Raw genomic sequence first — 21,269 nt, 5'->3', positions numbered from 1 at the left:
AGTACGTATTTTTTTTATGCAAAAGGTAACCGCATTTATTCGTTAATGTTGTATTTATTTTAATTTAAAGTATATTTATAAGCAAAGATGAAATTATTCATTAAAATAGTCATCGTAATTTTATTATTGTTAATAATTTTCGTTAATCCATGAGTTAATAACCTTGTGTGATTCAGTTTCAGTATAATGAATGAAGGTTTTATTGAAATGAATAAAATAGAAATAACGAAATTGAAATTTCTGTAAGTATCTCAATGTAAACTCTAAATATATATTAGGTTTATATTTTACATAAATACTTTTATATTCAAATGAAACGTATTTTTAAGTCGTCCAAACATTTTACACTTTTACGATTTACGTGTGGTAAGTACATCGCACATACCAGCTATATATTATGCATAATATTATTCTAAATAATGATATAATATAATATATAGGTACTTATAATAAGTTGACGACACACGTTGTCCTTTCTTTGCCGAATGACAGATAATATGTGTTTGTACCTACGTTATTATAATTTTTATGATTAAGTTTTTTTCTCCTTTACACGTACACAATCAAATTGAATGCTGACGCACGTAGCCTGGGTATACGCACCATATTGTTATGTAAATTTCCGAATATCTTTTTTGTTCGTGAGTTTTGTGCTCGGTGTAATCCCTTCAACCGCATTTCCAGTGACAAAATGTGTACCTACACATCATATAATAGATACGTGCATCGTAATAATACATGTATATACGACTATAATATATTATGTCCACCCATAACCCAGACACCCAGTCCAATTCGAGGTCGAATTCACATTCAGGGATTCGTGGTTGATCGTCTCGGTTCCAGCAGCGCTAAGTGTACAAATACACACACACACACACACACACACGGAGTTGCAGCCGGTATTCTAAAGAGAGAGAGAGAGAGAGAAGTATAGACGACTAGATAAATTATACTAAGTATTATTATATTGTGTGTACGCGTATTTCGGCGCGCACACATGTCCGCGGTTCTGCACGTGGGAATGTGAAATGTGTGGCGGAGGCTGAAAAAACATTGACACGTTTTTCTCGTATACAATATTATGGTCTATCGGGCCGAAACAATATTATATTATATTATCCTCCCCGAACGAATGAAAATCTATATAAACAATATAATGATATATATATACGTATATATATATATAATGAAATGTAAACCCAACTACGACGTACGTATAACGTATATTTCCGCCATTTGTCGTCTGCGATGACGTTTTCGCTCGAAATATTGAATATTTTCATCTCGTTCATATTATTATTAGTACCTACTTACATATTTGATTTTATTATTATTTAAGCCCTTTTTTTTTTATCTAATCTCGAAACTCGTTTCGCCGTAATCAATCTGAACAATAATGATCTTGAACAAATTATATGTTAATAAAAATAAGCGAACACATCAAAATATGTGGACGAGTTCAGAGTTATAATTACTATTTTTCGACATATTTCTTACAATCAAGCTTATATAAGCGTCCATTTACAAATTAGTTCGCGCGTCATTTTGAATTATATTTTTAATACATAATTTTTTCTATTTTTATTCAAATATAAATCTATTAAATAATTAAACAGTAATTAGTTCCGAACCATGATAATTATTTTTAAACGAGATTTGTAGTAGGGGAATTTCATTTCACCCTAATAAACGTCAACGTAATCTGTTAATGAGTTTCACATGGGATCAACAGTCATAACTTTTAACACTATCTATTTATTAATATAAAAACGCATAATTTGGATTTAATTCCGAAAAAACGATTGAAAAAAAGCGTTCTTTTTATTTACTAGATGCGTGTATTTATTGCGTTCTATTTATTAAGTAATTATATTATTAATTTTCTGTCAAAGTCTATTTAATAAATTAAACAAATATAAATTACTAATTAAATTACCATAAATATTAATTAACATCGTTATTCTTTTTTAATGAAAAGGTTATACAGATCAAAAACAGTGTTATAAGCATATAACAAGTATTTTGTTATCTAAATTAATGTTAAACTTTAATTAAGCGATATTTAATTCAATGATATCATTTAAGCGGTTGCAGTATATTATAATTTGTTATTGTTACAATCACTATTATTTTTATCATTTACATATCAAATATAAATAAATTTATATAACTAAACACATTTACAGAACGAAGTAGAGTTATTTAAAAACGTATTAAATTAATTTGACCATTACTTCCGGTGAAATCGTCATGTTAATTTTATCATTAATTGAATTCTGGACTTAACATTTATATATTCCATCAGCCAATTTGGCTTTGAAAACAAAAATAATTCAAGTTATAAAAAAATTCAGCTAATGAAGAATTCAGAATTCGGAAAATAAACCTTCAAATAAAAACTGACTAAGAGATAAAAATAATAAAAATCTGAAACGTTTAAAAAATATTGAGTCTTGATATCCGCCGACCACAATAATATAAAATGCAAATATAATATTTTTTTTAATATTAAAAATTCAAAACGTATTTTTCAGGATAATAACAATAATAATAACAATAGTAATAATAACGAAACGTGTATTGTATACGTCATTTTCTCGAGAATGTATCTTTTCCACGTGATAATAATATTATATACTCACGTATTTTAACAATATATATATATAATATTATATCATTATAAGGTGCGTATACTGCACGTATATATTTTTTAATGTACATCATGCTACGGTCGTTTCCGGTCGAGCGGCTCAGACATGCGCGCTTAACTTTTTCACACAGAATTCGATGATAAAACATAAACTAAGATCCAAAGTCCGTACGAACGACACCGATCGGAAAATTCGCGAGCGCGGGCAAGCGGCATACTGGCAAGTCCTCGCAACGCATTAACACTATACAGTGACGGATTTGATGAGTGTTCTTGTGATTTCCCCTCGCCTCCCCCGCTATGACCATATTTTTTCTTCATGTCATTCTAATATTCTATTATAGTTAAAGATTATTACAATTATTGAGCGAACTGTTGCAATATTATTATGATTTAAGAGCATTAGTATATTTTTTCCACCATTTCGAGTATATTAGATATTGGTCGTCAGTTGTGATGACCATACATTTTGACTTATATTGAACGTCGAGTCCTAAACAATATCATTTTCTCGAATATTTTAACCAAAGTGCATATAATTGCATGTTTCAAGTTCTAAAGAAATTTTTGAAAGTTACAAAAACTTGTAAAATAGTTTATTAATTACTTCAAATACCACATAATTTTTTTTGAAAATCTGCCTTACTGACTGCTGCCTATATACGCTGGTGTTGTTTTCCAGCGTCGACCACCGCACAGTCAACCCTGCAGCGTATAACAGGAATTCCGCACACGTGTGCTTCTTCCGCGTCACACATGCAATAACGTGTATATTTATACCTATATATATATATAACCCACGATACCTATATGCCTATATAATAAATAATAATAATAATATATAAATCACAACGCGCCCTTTACTGCTCGTTAAGTATTATTACGTGCAAGTGTAAGCAGAGTGCACCGCTACGTGTGAACGTGTATATATATGTGTACAATATACGAGTGTGCATAATGTGAGGCCAACTCAGCCAAGGTGTCCCGTCTATCGCGCGGATGTCTTAAATCAACCGGTGCACCGCCGCCGCCGTCTTGGTAAAGTTAATAGGCAAACAAACAACGGACGACGACGACGACGACCCGACGCTGGCCGACGTCCAAACGCGATCTCGAGTCGACGTTTCAATTACACGACATTCTTATTAATATATTATTATTATAATACAGTCGGTATATTATAAATTATAATATTATGTTAAATAATCGCGAGCGCTCGGCTGCAGGTAACATCGCAGTAGTGAAACTTTTGTTTTAAATATGCCTCGTCGGAAACCGGCACAAACCGTCGCGGTGACTTCCCTCTCGTCCGTATATGTTTTGTAATAACGAAAATAAATATTATACCGTTTTGGCGACGACCTCCGACTGGCATCATATATACAACAATAATAATATATATTAATGTAAATAATAATATTATAATCGTATACCGCGAGACGCAAAACGGGTTTTTGTTCGTCGTCGCGGGGTGCATCATCATATGCACGCACTTGCGTCTTTTCCACAGCCCGAAATCGTTGTGTTATTATTACTACTATTGTACACCGACATAATATTTTATTGTCCGCATGTGTGTGCCCGCGCGTGGGGGGTTGAATATTTTCAAATACTTAACCGATTGCCGCGGGAACAAAACGTAGTACGCTTCTTGTTCGTCCAAACTCGAATTTTTAAATATAAATCATACGAGTTGTTTTTAAGGATATATTTATCATTAAATCAGTGACAGTTTCAAGTATCACATTTAACCGCTCGTGTAATATGCGCATTTTATCCGTACGATGTTTCGATATTTTAAAATACAATTTTTTTTTTCATTTTCACTTTATCCGCCCAATCCTGTTTCTACCCCCAAACCAATTGCAGTAACCTATACAGTAAAAGGATCGGCGTTTACCACCCTCATAAATGACGTGTCACAGTTATACTATATAATACACACTGCAGCACTCCACATAATATACGTTATGAATATTGCATACCACTATTATATTGAACACTATACGCAAACAGGGTGAATAACCGTATAAGGCTATTATATCTGCAGGTACGCCACTTACGACTTATTATATCGTATTGTGGGGACTATAGGGTACCTACATTAATGTTATAAGTTATATAAATATATTATTTCTAAAATAATAATAGTCGACTGCGTGTGGGTGACACGCGTATCCGAGTTCTGCCACAAATAGAATATAATGTACAATCATGCCATTACGGTACTATACTGCTATGGGTTAAACTAATTTATTATTTTCAAACGACCATAGTGTCCTTCATTTAAATATTGATCCGTGTATATGATATTATATGTATAGTTAATTTTAAAAAACGACGATACGTCAAGTACACTACATAGATACGACTTTAAATGGTTTATAGTGATGTATTGTATACATTTATGATTTATAATAGGTATACTGTTATGTATCGATAAGCCGCGACGTCCACTTCGACATTATTTTTGAATTAAACATCTATAATATAGGCACTATATACAATATAATATACTTTGTATATAGGATAATAGACTGTGTCAAATAGTTTTTAGTTGTTTGTTCACCCGAAATTATGGAATTTAAAATATTTTTCTCGAAGAGTATTCGAAACGTATTACAATCACGTTGCTTCCCTGTCAAATTACAATTTAATTCTATTATTGCTCTGATATAATTTACTAATTATTAAAATCACTGATTTTAGTGCGTATGTATTAAAATAATTTATATAAGCGTCATGTAACCATAATATGGTCCAAAACATATTTAGAGTGTTAGAATATTAGATAGTTTGGCAAACGTCGCGCGCGCACATGCCAATTCATTATTTTTAATTCCGGAAAGTGTTAAGTGATTTTATACTTTTAACAAAAATAATTATATTTTAGTGTATTTCAAGGACGATAAATTGAATTAATACTAATAATATAATTATTCGCTTATTTTAATTAATTCAAAACCTATTAAAAAAAAGGCATAGAATTAATGTTAATTAACCCACATCCACGAAAAAAAAATTGTCACATATCTATAATTTAAACTTAATTTTTCATACTACGTAATAACATTTTCGTAGTGTTCTTATTTTAGATTTATATTTTATATTGTTTATTAAGCGCCTTTAAACCATGTATAATAATTTAAATAAACGTATAATACTTTCAACCAAAAAGTACGATTTACGACTTTTTAATTTATGTTAAATTTATAATAGTCCTATGTATACTCATCGTCGTCGTCTCTACGAGTAACCGTTTAGTTTTTAAACCATTTCAATGACCAAAATATACTCTAACGGAGTGCTTTATCATATTATAGTATTATACTATTCGTCTATACCACAACGATCCTGCCACTATTCAAGTTCTACCTTCTCGGCGTTTTCTATCACCTGCTATATGACTACAACTACAAGTTACTACCAATTTATTAATATACTCTACTACCGTCTAACTGCAATGATCGTATTAATAATAACGTTTTCACAGATAAACATCACACTCGTCACAGTAAAATGTAAATTTACTTTTATTATATGCTAAACCCAAACGTTTAAAACAACGGACATTTTTCCTTCTTCATTTTTAAATTTTTATACTAAATAATTTGGTTACTCGAAACACTAATATAGGTGCTACTATACTTAAAATAGTTAATAGTTTTTATATAATATTTTGTTATACAACGATTGTGACGATTGTCGATTCGGGTAGGTATAGTGGATTTTTGTTTTATCGTTTTTCGTCTGTCAACAGCACTATAGTAATAACTAATAATGTTTAAACATCTCTTTGACGATTAACTGAGTATCAACTCTTGCTGTTTACAAATTATGGGAAACGGAAGAACATCGAATCGCGTTATAAAACGGATATTGAAATTGGGTGGTTTACGCGTACAACAAAAATAAATTAAAAGCAGCCTAACATTATAATACGAGTATTATACAATATTATATACTCGACGGGACTTGCATGGATAACGAACCGAATTCCTATTTGTTTGTCAGACGGGCACGCACACGGGACCGATACCGCCGTCGCCGACGTCCGAATTCGTAATCGAGAGAAAAATAATAGCATTCAAAAAATGACATTTATATTATTATAATATATGTATATATTGTGTATAATATTTACCGATTGTGTTATTGTTTTTACTTTTATTATTATTGTAGTCGTTCAAATGCATTTTTCCTTAGGCTTTGTATTTTTTTTTTCATTATTCAACACGCCGCCCGCCGCATATACACGATACACGAATAATATATAATATTCACATATTATATACCCCCCTACAAAGAATAGTACGTTAAATTATGCATTCTCTATGTAGGCATGTGTGACGTGTACTGAGAAATAAATGGGGTCGTCTAAATGATCAAAAATTATACAATAATTCATAGAGAATTATTAAAAATATTGAAAAAAAATACCTACTAAAAATGATCTAAAAAGGCCTAAATATAACATAAACAATCGAAAAGATACAAAATAAAGATTTAAAAATCGTATTTATATAACTACGCCTAATTCAAACTTTTCCCTACTGAAGCTATAATATGTTATACAGTAAGCTAAAAATAATACATTTTTCCACAAATCAACAGCTTTGATAATAACATTGTTGTATTATTTCGGTTCATATGCCTACTATATACGAGTATATGTTTGAGAATTGTTCCGGAGTGTGACGGGTTAATTGAAACGTCGAAAAGCAAACAGCCCGCGGCGGCGGCGGCACAGGATCTACGGACTCATCATATTAGTGACTATATTATTATAGTGAGCTCGATAAGTGAAAACCAAACGCCACTTATATAACTACTTAAGATACGATATCCGCCCATTATATACAGTAGTGGTACCGTTTAAGAAGCACCAGGGTGTAGTTTGGATATTTTCTGTGTTATTGTTTATATTATAAAATGTACATGAAAGTAATGTGTATTTACAATTTATAGATGTATATTATATTGAATTATTGACATGCATTATGACAAAAGCTACTTCCAACTTTTCAATTTTTTTTAATTCGTTAAAATGTCAAATATATAACCTTTTAACTGCATAATATAATATGTATTTACTACGATGAATATAAGTGTCCTGAAAATGAAAAAATATTGGTCTACTTAAATTTTAACAATTTTACTAAAAAAAAAATCAAATCGCAATACTTTTATCTAATCATATTATACGCGGGTCATTTATGACCATGGCAATAACGTTATGACACAAAATATATTATTATTATTATTATTATTGTAACTTCTTTATATATAATAAAACATGTCCGCGATTTTGAACCAAAAACATTCGTCTCGTGGAACGAAAAACAAACATTGTACATGCTATGTATACTAATATAATTCCTAAATATATGCCAGACGACTATTTTGTAATTTTGTCACTTACCACCACATATACTATTCTTTTATATCCGATGATATAGCGTTTGTCTATACATGTTACGTCATAGTAACGTGTAAGGAATATTATTTTATAATATAAAATAGGTATAAGTACTTAAAATTTCCTTTTCATCGTAATACGTGACAATGTCCTTTATCGTTTTTCTGACTACGCGTGTTTATCCGTTAAAATATTTTTGAAGATGTTATTTGACATTAACATTATATAATATTATAATTATATATGTTCAGAGGTTCTACCAATATTATTTATAAGTAGGTATATATGCTTAGAAGTATTATATTATTTAGGTTTAATCAAACCTGTCACCGCACCGCACATGGTCAAAAAAAGACGGACAAAAACGAAAATTATTCCTTATTAGTCATTAAAAATATTTAAAATTCAAGATTCTCGATAAATATTTGTATAATTGAGTAATTCAAAAAATATAATTACATTTTTTAACGGCTGAATATCAGTTTGTAAAATCGCATTTTTATTACGTTAATAAATTTGGTCGCTTAAAATCTTCAAACTGATTTTTATTACGCATAAATTATAATGAAATAAAAATAAACATGTTTTTTTCTCAGAAAACAATATTTCATAATAACATAATATACATAAGATACATTAAAACTTAAAATTATTATATATTCGTTATAATATGTGAAATTCTTTTAAGAGTTTTAGACCCTCGCTTATAAAATATGTACACGACTATACAACCAGATGTGACATATATAATTCTCGTGACATTAATTCACTAATATTTTACTGTTTCAAGATTAAACTAGAGATGTTCATTAATAACGTCCAATATTTCCTGTCAGCTCCGTGTATCAGAAAAACAAACTCAAGCTGTGCGCACTGTGAGAAATCATATTAAATCTCACCATAAAACCATCAAGTGGAAATAAATATAGTAGCAAGATAAAACATAAACAGTTTGATGGATCGTTATTACGTTAAAAAATATATTTCATATACCTCGCATTTTATGAATTATGATAATTTTAAGATATAATAGAAACAACATAAAACATTTTAATTTTTAATTTATTTAAAAATAATTTCGTATTAAAATAAAGAAATATTCAAAATATTTCTTATGCTGCCCGTAAAACATTAAATAAAACCCATTTTAAAAACATCGAAATAAAAAAAAATACACGATTTTTACTAGATATTCAATACATTTTAAAGGCATATTAATTTTATCTCCATACGTGTATCATGTACAATTATTATCGTAAGTTATGATTTTACGAAACAGCTATCAGGATCATAAATTTATAACTTTATGTCATTTTATGAATTCTGATAACAATCTATCATAAAATAAATTGTATTTTATAAGTAGGAATAGTCGCGTGTAGCTTATATCTTCACATTATGATCTTATATATTAAGAATGTGGAAATAAAATTAATAATTTTTAAATGTGGAATGTTACGTATAATTTATATTAATATAAAATAGTTTCATCTTGTGTTCAGATTCATATTGATGATTGTTTCATATAAAACATTTTTTTTTGCAGTTGGCTGTTCTACAAGAATACCCAAAAGACAAAATAGCTGGGCGGATAACCGATTTTTATAATCATTGTTCCGCCAAAAATGTGAGTATTTTTTTCAATATTTGGTGTTTTAAATATTAAAAATATATTAAATACCGTAATCATATTGAGAATTTGTAGAAAATAAAATTGTATATAATATTATATAGTTTAATACTCGTGTTCTATATTATACGTAAGTAAACATTTTATTTCAAACAATCATTTAGAAAGTTTTCAAATTCAAAAATTTGAACACAAATAACTACACAGCAATATATTATCCGTTACCGTTGAATAATAATTTAATATCATGTAAATAACAAATACATTTTAAAGTGAATATATACTAGCTGAAGCGGTGTCGCGTACTTTTATCTGATGTTTCGTCGTGTTGTGGTCGGTGTGGTGCAGCGGGGAACGATGATGTCTCCGTATTTAAACCAGTTGTTGTGTTTAGAGGTAAAAAAAAAACCTACACGATATTTTCCCTATAAACGAATATTGAGACAGGAATAAAGACAAAATAAAAAAAACAAACACAAATGAAAAACTGGTTGTTAAAAAAAAGGAAATAATAATAATAATATTAAAATTTTGCCTCCGAATTGACGACAACGATATTATAATAATATCGTCGCGCGATATAACCGACCGTGTTTACACATTACACGCCCACGCAGGGTTATAAGACCATTATATTATGGGTACCTACTCTACTGTAAATAATATAATATTGGAGTCATTTCAGATAAATCGCGTTCCACACACACACACTCGCACGCACAACACGTGTGGGTAATCCGACCCGACTCTTGGGGTGAATACCTACACATGGTCCGTTTAATCCGACACCGGTGTGCGCATATACATACCATAATATTATATATATATATATACGCTCGTATTATCTGCCGGCAGGATCTGGCTCGTTTTCCGAAATGTGTCTTTTTTCTCCCTTCGGCGTCTGTCGCGCGTGTAATGCGCACATATTATGCATACACGAAAATAAAGTGAATATTCTAAAATATTGTTTTTATATAATAAATTATATGTAATGTTGAACGATATACGTATCTTGGCCGCGAAGAAGTGAGAAGAATTTTCATTAAATCCAAGTATGAACGAATATTAATTATTATAGCTATATAGTAAATAATATATATATAATAAGTGTAAATTATTCACCAAGCATGTTCACCTCGATAACTAGGTTCATCAATAATTTATTTATTTAAATTTCAAATTTTTGATTTTTTTTGTATCTGGAAGAATCATATTTTAAATACTAAAATTTGTTAAAACATTTAAAGTATTCTGTAGTGAATTTTTTGAAAATGTTTATGTATCTATATTATTCAAAAGGAAATTCTTACTATAGTAATTTTTGAATTATTTAATTTTGTGTATTAAGAGTACTATAGGACTATGAAATGGGTTTAGGAGTATAGAGGCTATAATGCTTATAAGCTATAATGGTTAGAAAATGGTAGTTGTTTGTACTAATTCATGGCATTTTATAATTTTTAACAATTAATTATTAACATTTAATTTTTAAATCACTATTATCCTTAACATAGTGTACAATTTTTCATTTTCATTTGAAAATAAGACATTTTTATCACTGTTTCACATATAATATGGTATAAAAATATATATAAATGAAAATATGGTCCTTATTTAAGTTAACTTAAAAATTCTAAATATCAGAATTATTTGAATAAATTAATTAATATAGAAAAAATAGGGATGATTATGCATGCAGATGAATCGTCCTATACATAATATCCATGTAAAAACGATTTTTTTCCTTTCTTTCTTGACCCCCCCCCCTAGAACTCCACACACATACACACATACACACATACACGCATATACTCATACATTTTAATATATACAATATACGTACGTAGGTATATAAGTACACTGGGCAGAGTATACGCGACGTGATAAATCGACTCGGCTGCCACACACGCGCACCGGGCGCCCGCAATCTTGATGACCACTTATCCTTGTCACCGGTGTCGTGATTTAAAACAACACTATATACTATATAGGCTACCTATATCGTAAACACTGTACACTCGCATATAAATATATATTAAAATATATGTGCGTCCATACGTATATATTCCGTGAGTATTTTATGCTCATGATGCCGTCTGGTGCGCACGAGTTATGGTGTATCGACAAAAGAGAGAGAGTGAGTGTATATGTGTGTGTGTGATATCAACACGAGAAACGACGCGCAACTATCATAAAATTAAAACCGCGGGAGTCCGTCTGGTTCTCACGACCAGCGCCTCCGCGGTCGCTGCGATTGTCGATGTATAATATAATACGTCTTATATCCTCGTCACAATATTCGACGTCGGATGTCAAGCTTAACTCCACGGTATTATGTTCTTTATTAAAATCAACATTTGAAAACGCTAATAAAATCAATAAAATCTACGTACTATACTAGTAAACTACTGTGTAAACAAATTGAATGTGACGATTAACGGGGACGATCACGCGTTTGAGTCGTTCGAATAACAACGGTCTATATCGACGCCGAATTAAAACTAAAATTAAAAAACTACTACCAAAATGACGTAGAAGGATATTAAAAGTAACGACAAAGACGGTGCGATTAAAAAGACAATCTAAGGGTGGATGGTCTAAGGGTGGTTAAAAAACCATTCACGTGCAATTATTATTTTATTATGATGAAACGTTAAGTGTTCTTAAAACATAATATCATGCGGAATCGTTTATGACGGGAGATAGTGGCATTTTACACATTATTATATGGTCCTACGCCGAAGTGGACAGGTATACGAGAACCGTATATAGTTGTTTCCGCCGATCGGCCCCGACAGTAGTATTATTCCACAGGGTTTGAGATGAAATTCGGCCAATACGGGCAATTTTTAATCCGTAGAAAACATTCGTATCTAGAATAATTTACAGTAAGCATTTAAATAATAAATAATATCGCACGACTATATTATTACAGAGAGTTATGAGTAGGTAAGCGCTTACCCACCCTGTCAGCTGCGTCACACGACGTCAATCGGGCTGCAGCGTCAGCGTCTTCTATTACACCTGCAAACTGCACAATAATAATATATAATATAATGTTCACGAGTATTTGTTTTCTTTGGTCTTCAGACATTTCTGCAAATCCGTCCGTTACGTTCGCTTTTTTTCTTTCGCCATTTCACCGACAGCCGCGAATCAATAGAACGATGGATTTCGCATCAACGCGCATATCGGCGTGTACAATACAATAATAATACGCGTATTATAATATACCATACAATACATTATATACTATTATACTGTATAGCCGGCAGCAATAATGGAACGTATTCGGCATTCACGTCACTATCTCATTGCTCTTGACGACTGGTGCTGCAGTCGTAGGTATCGCCCATTATTATTATTATTATTATATTCTCTCGTCAAACCGTGCCGCGCGCAGCACCGTCGTCGATAAAACCGTCCGGCAGACACTATAGGAACGCCGCAACGATGAGTGGAGATCACGATCTATATGCCCACAACCCACATCTATATATATTGTTATATACTCTTTCGGTTAAGGCCAAAAGGTATATATATGTTGTAAAAAAGTTCGTTCACTTACGGGTTGTATTCAAAACACTACACAAAATCTGTTTAATTTTAAGAAAATATTTTATTATAAGAATATTTTAACAACACAGTATTATACGAATCGGCTACTTATTCACGACTAACTCTTGCTTATTCTACGTTCTTGTCTTGGCGACGCAGTCGCTTGCAAAAAATTACACATATTGCTTACACTACTATGTTATTGTATAATATGCTTACTAATCTAAAGTGTGTGTGCAAGGGTTCCTAACACCCCCGGGGTTAAATGAAAGTTCATTGCCTATTGCAAATTATATTATTCTAGGCAATGGATTTTCATGATTTGGATTGTCTACGGTTTCATATATTATCTTACCTTCTATTGGGTTTTTTACAGAATTAGATGTTTTACAATGTTTGTTTTTGATTATTAAATATAAAATTATTATTATTACTAAACCTATACTGATGATACTTATTGTTATAATTATGTATAATTCATCACCTATTGTGCCCATAACATTACTACTTGTTTTTATGTATTTTAATTCTTCTAGTGATTTGGAGTATTCTATTAGTTTGAATAAATTTTTTTTTTACTATAGAATTACCTTTATCTGGAATATTTGAATTTTTTAAAATTGTATTTGTAATGTTTAATTTAGTTTTCCAGTTAATTGAAACGTCTAGTTGTGGAATAAAGTCTTTATACATTTTTGTAGTTATTTTTCTTTTTGCTATTAATAATGTCCCGTCATCAGTATTGGCTTCACATTGATTGTCTAAATCTAAAATGCCTGTGCCGTTTATACTTACTACTATTGTTTCTGAATTATTTTTACATTTAATGATAATATTATCCCTAATCGTAACATATATCCAAGAATTTGTATTATCTAATCTATGCCATATACTAAAATTAAAATTAACATTTTTTAAGTTACACAAATTAGGTAATATACCTGGCTTTCTAAATATTGTTAGCTCACAGGATTCATCCAAATGATGTAACTGTTGATCATAAGTACATAATAACGTATTCATCATTTGTTTACATTTTGATATTTGTATTTCGCTTAATTCTAAGTAATATAATCTAGATTTATCTATAGCTATATAATCAGATTTTGGAGCTATCATTACATAGTCGTTATCGTATATGTTAACTGGTAAAGGTATGTTTTTATATAATATAAATTCATAATTGTTAACTATAGGTATTTCTATGACAAAAATTAATACATTTTCTATATATACTATGTTAGTTGTAATTAGTCGTAACAATTCTGATATTCCTGAATTATCTAAATCTATTGGTATGCCTTCTCCTATGGGTAATTGTGTTTTAATATCTTTTAATTGGTTTTTAAGGGTATTTATATCTAATATACTGGAGTGAACAAAACCTTGTAGGGCCATATTTATTATATTTAGTAAATTTTCTGTTTCAAATGCGTATTGTGTTAAAATGATATTTAATAATGATATTCTTTCTTCTAGTGCTGTTTTAAAATTTAAGATACCTATTGCAGCTTTCTCTGCTTGCATTTCATGAAGTAGATAACTGTATTTTTCGGCTAAATTAATTTCATTTTTATTTGTTTCTAATAGCGATGAGTTTACGTTTGATATAATTGATTGCATAATTTGTATTTGTGCATCAGATAATTTAGAAACGCGTGAATTTGAAATTTCAAGATCTCTTATTTTACTGTAAAAATATTCTGCGTCGGTGTCATCACATACACCGAATAGGACGTTAGATACTCTCCCAACTAAATTGATTAGACCTCTCTTGGTACGGTAATTGTTTTTTGGTTGATCTATAATTTTCATTACATGTTCTTTATTACTACTAATTTCTGATAAAAAGTTATATGCTTGATAATTATATTGGGAACAAAGTTGTTGTAAAGAATCTATCTCAAGGGATTTACTCATTTCACAGGACTCTTCAAAATCTTTTATCATGTTACCGATTTTATTGTATTTTTCATTATAGTTTGTAATATTAATATAGGTTAAGAAGCGCCAGTGAGAGTTGAATATGCGTAGATTGTTTATTGTGTGAAAATAGATTCCTGATGGGTTGTATATTGGAGTTAGATTGAATGAATTTGCCATCGTTTTTCCAAAAACAATTCTGAAAATGAGAAGAAAAAAAAAATGTAAGAAGATTGGAAAAACAAAATGATATAATACGGCTTTGAATATTTTAATAAACAAATTTATGAGTAATTATTATATTTGCATTATGTGTTATGAATTATTGAATTTTAATTTGCAAGTTTTATTTCATTTTTGTGTAATTTTACTTCCTTTCTGCCTCGTTGAATTGTTATATTTTCGTTGTTATTTAGTTGTAATACATTGTAAGGGCCCACCCATTTTGGTCCTAACTTTCCCTTCTGTTGGTGGTTTTTTACCCATACTTGGTCTCCGACTTTTACATTTACTTGTAGTTCTTTTTGATCGTACTTTTTCTTTGTTTTCTCTTTGTTTTTTATTATATTATTTCTGGCTGATTTACATGTTTCCTGAAGTTTTTGTTTTAATTCATATGTATAATCATCGTAGTTATATCTTGCTTGCGGTGTTCGACTTAATGTGTGAGGGACTGTAGCAGGAAAACCGTAAACAAGTTCATACGGTTGATGGTTAGTTGTTGTGTGAACTGTTGTATTGTATACAAATATAGCAAAAGCTACATAATCATCCCAATCTGTTTGGTTTTTATTGACATAGTGTCTAAGATATTCTGCCAAAGTTCGGTGAGATCTTTCTAAACCGCCATTGGATTGTGGGTGGTATGGTGTAGTATTCATTTTTTCTATTTTAAGTAGCTTGCAGCATTCTTTGAATATTTTACTCATAAATTCAGTGCCGCAATCAGTTACAATCGATTCAGGTATGCCATGTTGACATATAAATTTTTCAACAAATGTTTTTGCTACCGAGTTAGCATCATGAGTTACTAATGGAAACGCCGCTGAAAATTTGGTTAGATCATCTTGAATGGTAAGTATATATGAATGACCTTCATTTGTTGTTGTTAACGGTCCCACAATGTCAAGAAATATTTTTTCGAACGGTTTTTTGGCCGTTGTTGTAATTACCATGGGTTGTTTTATAGTCCTGTTCATGCTTTTGTTTTGTTGACATGATTGACAAGAAGCTATGAATTTTTTAACATCACTTTTAAGTCCTTTCCATTGGTGATGTAATTTGATTCGCTTGATTGTCCTTGACACGCCTTGATGACCGCCAAGTGGAGCATTATGAAATTCTTCGATTATCTTGAGCTTTTCTTCTTCAGAATATTCAATATCGACATAAATAATGATTTTTATTTTTGAATTTTTGAAAATGTACCTAATAATGGCTCGAACTTTTTCCCAGTTTAGTTTATCAAGTTCATTGTCGACTCTAGATAATCCGATTTTTGTAATATTGTTTTCTTCGCAAAAAGTTCGTAGATTAATGATGCATTTATAAAATGTTTCAAAAGTAGTTGTTTGTTGGCATAATTCTTTGGTGATTATAAATGCTAGAGATTTCTCATTATGTTGAATATGTGCGACTTCTGTGATTTCTTTGTTTTGTCCTTTTAATGTTTCAATTTGACCGAGTCTTCTTCTGAATTCTAAGGCTAATCCTTGTGACATCTCAAAATTTTTTGATACACAAACTACAAGAGTTATGACTTCAGGTGCCTCGAATATATCACCCTGGATTTCGATTACATTTGAATTTGTTATTAATGTTTTCTGTATATCTTCTTCGAATTTTTCGTATGTTTTTGTTCTGTAGTCATCTACATTTGATAATTTGTCGATTTTTGCTATTCGACTTAGAGCATCTGCGTTTGTGTTTTGCGTTCCTGGCTTATATATGATATTATAGTCATACTCTTCTAATTGTAGTCGCCACCTGGTCAAACGAGCTCCAGGATCTTTCACTCCAAATAACCACGATAATGGTTTGTGATCTGTCACAATGTTGAATTTGCACCCGTACACGTAGTGTCTAAATTGTTTAACTGCCCAAAGTATTGCCAGTAATTCTTTTTCTGTCGTATTATAATTGGTTTCCGCCTTATTGAGTGTACGTGACGCGTATGCAATTGGCAGATCCGAGCCAATTTTCCCTTGCGATAAAATAGCTCCGATTGCAATATTACTTGCATCTGTGGTGATATTAAATGGTTGATTGAAATCTGGGTATTGTAAGATTGGTTCATTTATTAAAATGTTTTTAAAGTAATTAAACGATTCTTGACAAAGATCTGACCAGATAAACTGTTGATTTTGTTTTAGTAAATTAGTAAGTGGCTTAGCTTTCTTACTGAAATCTTTGATAAATCTTCGATAATATCCGACTAGACCTAGGAAAGATTTTACGTCTTTTGCATTCGTTGGTGTGGGGTAGTTTACCATACATTGTATTTTCTTCGGGTCTGGTTTTACGCCTTGCTCTGTGATTACATGTCCGAGGTAGATTACTTCTCGTCGAAGGAATTCACATTTTGTCGGTTGTAATTGTAGTCCATGTTTTTTGAATCTTTCAAATATTTGACGTAAATTTTGTTCATGCTCTTTGATTGTTGCTCCTATCACAATCACGTCGTCTAAATATACGAATGATTTCACACCATTTAAACCAATTAGGATTCGGTTCATCAACCTTTGAAAAGTTGCTGGTGCGCCTTTTAGACCAAAACACATCCTATTGAATTCGAAATGCCCTTTTTCCGTGCTGAAAGCGGTTTTGTGCTTATCTTCTGGCTTTAGAGCTATTTGATGATACCCACTTGCCATGTCTAGGCATGAGAAATATTTGGCTTTTCCTAACTGATCTAAGATCGTTGATATGTCTGGCATTGGAAATGCATCTCCCACAGTGATTTCGTTAAGTTTACGAAAATCGATTACTACCCTATATTTTTGGATACCTGATGCGTCTGTTTTCTTTGGTACTACTAATAATGGTGCGTTCCATGGACTGTCACTGGGGCTAATTATTCCATCTTGTTCGAGTTGTTCAATTTGTTTATCTATTTCTTTTTTTTGAGAATAAGGGAGACGATATGGTCTCTGAAATATGGGTTGGTTTGTTTCTGACGTTTTGATTTCATGTTGTATTGTTTCTGTGCAGGATAATGTATCTCCTTCAAGAAAAAAAATGTCTGAATATTCACTGCATAATCTTTCAATGGATTCTTTTTCTTCATTGTTCATGTGATCGCATCTAAGATTTTCTTTTAATAGTTGAATACGATTATTTGCATTTTTTGGAATTTCTTTACTTTGTGTACATTTTATAGGTACTATTTCAAAAGTTTCATGAGATAATTCGTTTAGATTTGGAATTTTCACAGTTTGTGGGTTTTCTGTTGGATTTATTACAGCAATGAGTATTTGATTTTGTTTTATTTCGTTTAAGACATTTCCACAGATTATATGTTCATTAATGTTTTGGGCATGAATAAGAATACTTTGTGAATCAGTTATAGGTTCGTTTAATATTCGTATAGGAATTATCGCTTCGCTTCTGGCTGGTATGGTTGTTGTGGCATTGTCAGGATAAGTTATTTCCTCCTGATCTACGTTGATGATGATTTTGTTTTCCTTTAGAAAAGGTTTACCCAAAATTCCATCCCCGTCAATTGGAAATGACGATGGTACCACATGAAATTCGGTTTCAAAAGTTTGGTTCTTATCTGAAATCATGAGTACAACACCACCCATAGTGTTGACTAAGCGGTCGTTTATTCCTTGTAACTGATAAATATTAGTATCCGAAACTAGAACTTCGTCATGCAATACGTCAAGTCGGATAAGGTTTAGTTTTGCGCCGGTATCTATTAGGAGTTTTGCACTTCCTGACGTACATTGTGAGGCTTGGAATATTGCATGGTCGTTATGTAATTTTATTGTAAATGGTAAGGTTCTTATTGTGTTTGGGCTATTATTTTTAAATCTTTGACCGAACGACTGCCCGAGGCATTCGGTCCCGATCCGTTTCCCGAATAATTTTGTTGATTTCCTTTATCACCTTCTTGTTGATTATTTTTTCTTTCATCCGCTCCTTTTTTTTTATAGCATTTTTCTATGGAATGACCAGCTTTTTTACAATATGCGCATGTCTCTTGCTTTGTATTTGAGTTTTTTTGTTTGCTGTTTTGCCCTGTGTCTATGCTACGATTTATATATCTACACTCATTCGTATTATGATTACTTTTTTGGCAGTTTTTGCAATATTTATTTGTGCTATTAGCGTTAGATTTATTTTGGAACAAACGTCGTGTTTCTTTATTTGATAAAAATATTTTTTCTTCTTCTAAGCTTACTTTCATAGCGTCTTCCAAAGTGGATGGGTTTCTAGATTTTATGATATTTCGGATGCTATCTGGTAATCCTTCAATGTAAGTAGTTAAAGTAGTTTCTTTGATATAGTCGTGCACTGCTTTAGCTTCTGCTATTGTTCTTTTGCTTGTACTAACATTACACAGCTCGTGTAATAATTTCTCGACTCTTGAAGAATATTCTTGAATAGTTTCTCCTGATTTAAATCGGGTTGTGGACAATTCTAGTTGAAGGTAACCTGGAGTTCGTTTAGCGCAAAATGTAACTGATAATAACTCCCTAAGTGAGTCCCATGATTTGACCTCTCGATGTTGTGTTATCGCAAAAGCTTTACCTGCTAATTTTGTTAAAATTGCCTGCAAAAGAATAGGGCGACATTCTTCATCTACAGTCTTAATCACAAAGTCACATGCACTAAAGAATGGATATACATCCTGTGGATTTTCTCCATTAAACTGTGGTACGAGTCTTATAGCTGTTTCTAAAGAAAGTAATGTTTGTTTATTATTCGCCATTTTGTTCGTTGGTTTTAAAATAGTGTTTTTATCGTTTAAGTCTATTAATGATATTTTATCAAGAAGATTTAGATTTGTATTTATATTTGTTTTATTTTGTAACCTAGTTAATGGTTTATTAGACGGATTATCAGGTACAACCGTTCGGTGGGGGACGAAATCAGGATCTAATTCAGTTGAATCAGAATTGCTACCCTCACTATCACTCGTATGAGTTGACATGCATTAATATTCTTATGTATATATATGTATATAAAACGTGATTATAATAGTAATTTGTTAATATTACGTTAAGGTTTTATAATAAATTAATAACTTACAGTAATACTAGTATAGTTCTTATGCTTAACGTATACATGCTGTTTGTTGTTGTTATTGGTTGATACGGCTGATTATCAGTGATAGCTTGTCACAATGTAAACACCGTAGCTGCTCTCGTGACGTTCCTGGACGCTCAGCGCTCCCACTCCGTTGGTTTGACCCACTTAGATTTTCTGTCACGGTCAAGGATAACGACGGCGGCGTTGACGACGACAGCGACTCGTGACGGATGATGAGTAAACGTCACAATCGAAACGATTTTAATATCGATGTTGATGATTGTAATTTCGCACTCAGGAATGTTGTTGACGTTGCGTAATACACTATACACGGTGTATTATGCTACGTATAAAGACACCATAGCATGAATGATGTATAGACAATAGACGTATATAATAATACGTATATTGTATAGATACGTATTTGTTACGTATATAATATTAAAATTTATATAAATTGACGACTGTGTCACCTGAGTAAAAGACAGACTTCGTTGTGTTAGAATACTCCGAAAAGGTACCGCTGCCACCAGTTGTTATATACTCTTTCGGTTAAGGCCAAAAGGTATATATATGTTGTAAAAAAGTTCGTTCACTTACGGGTTGTATTCAAAACACTACACAAAATCTGTTTAATTTTAAGAAAATATTTTATTATAAGAATATTTTAACAACACAGTATTATACGAATCGGCTACTTATTCACGACTAACTCTTGCTTATTCTACGTTCTTGTCTTGGCGACGCAGTCGCTTGCAAAAAATTACACATATTGCTTACACTACTATGTTATTGTATAATATGCTTACTAATCTAAAGTGTGTGTGCAA

At 31.2% G+C, this 21,269-nt stretch overlaps 2 protein-coding genes across 2 annotated transcripts in view; one reads left to right on the top strand and one right to left on the bottom strand.

Annotated features, from left to right (window-relative positions):
• The window catches only part of LOC132919364 (reversion-inducing cysteine-rich protein with Kazal motifs), a 47,722-nt gene that overhangs the window by 9,132 nt on the left and 17,321 nt on the right, over positions 1–21,269 (top strand). Inside the window, exon 3 of the mRNA XM_060980930.1 lies at positions 9,619–9,699. Within this exon, the coding sequence (XP_060836913.1) occupies positions 9,619–9,699 (81 nt within the window). The remainder of the gene's footprint in view (positions 1–9,618; positions 9,700–21,269) is intronic.
• LOC132919366 (uncharacterized) lies at positions 13,322–21,084 on the bottom strand. The gene is made up of 2 exons (XM_060980931.1): positions 20,440–21,084; positions 13,322–15,382 (listed from the first exon to the last, which is right to left on the bottom strand). The coding sequence occupies exons 1-2, from the start codon at positions 20,475–20,477 to the stop codon at positions 13,765–13,767; spliced, it is 1,656 nt and encodes a 551-aa protein (XP_060836914.1). The 5' UTR covers positions 20,478–21,084; the 3' UTR covers positions 13,322–13,764.

This window comes from Rhopalosiphum padi, chromosome 2 (assembly GCF_020882245.1).
Source record: "Rhopalosiphum padi isolate XX-2018 chromosome 2, ASM2088224v1, whole genome shotgun sequence".
In the NCBI taxonomy this organism is placed as follows: domain Eukaryota; kingdom Metazoa; phylum Arthropoda; class Insecta; order Hemiptera; family Aphididae; genus Rhopalosiphum; species Rhopalosiphum padi.
This window is presented reverse-complemented; position numbering and strand designations above follow the sequence as displayed.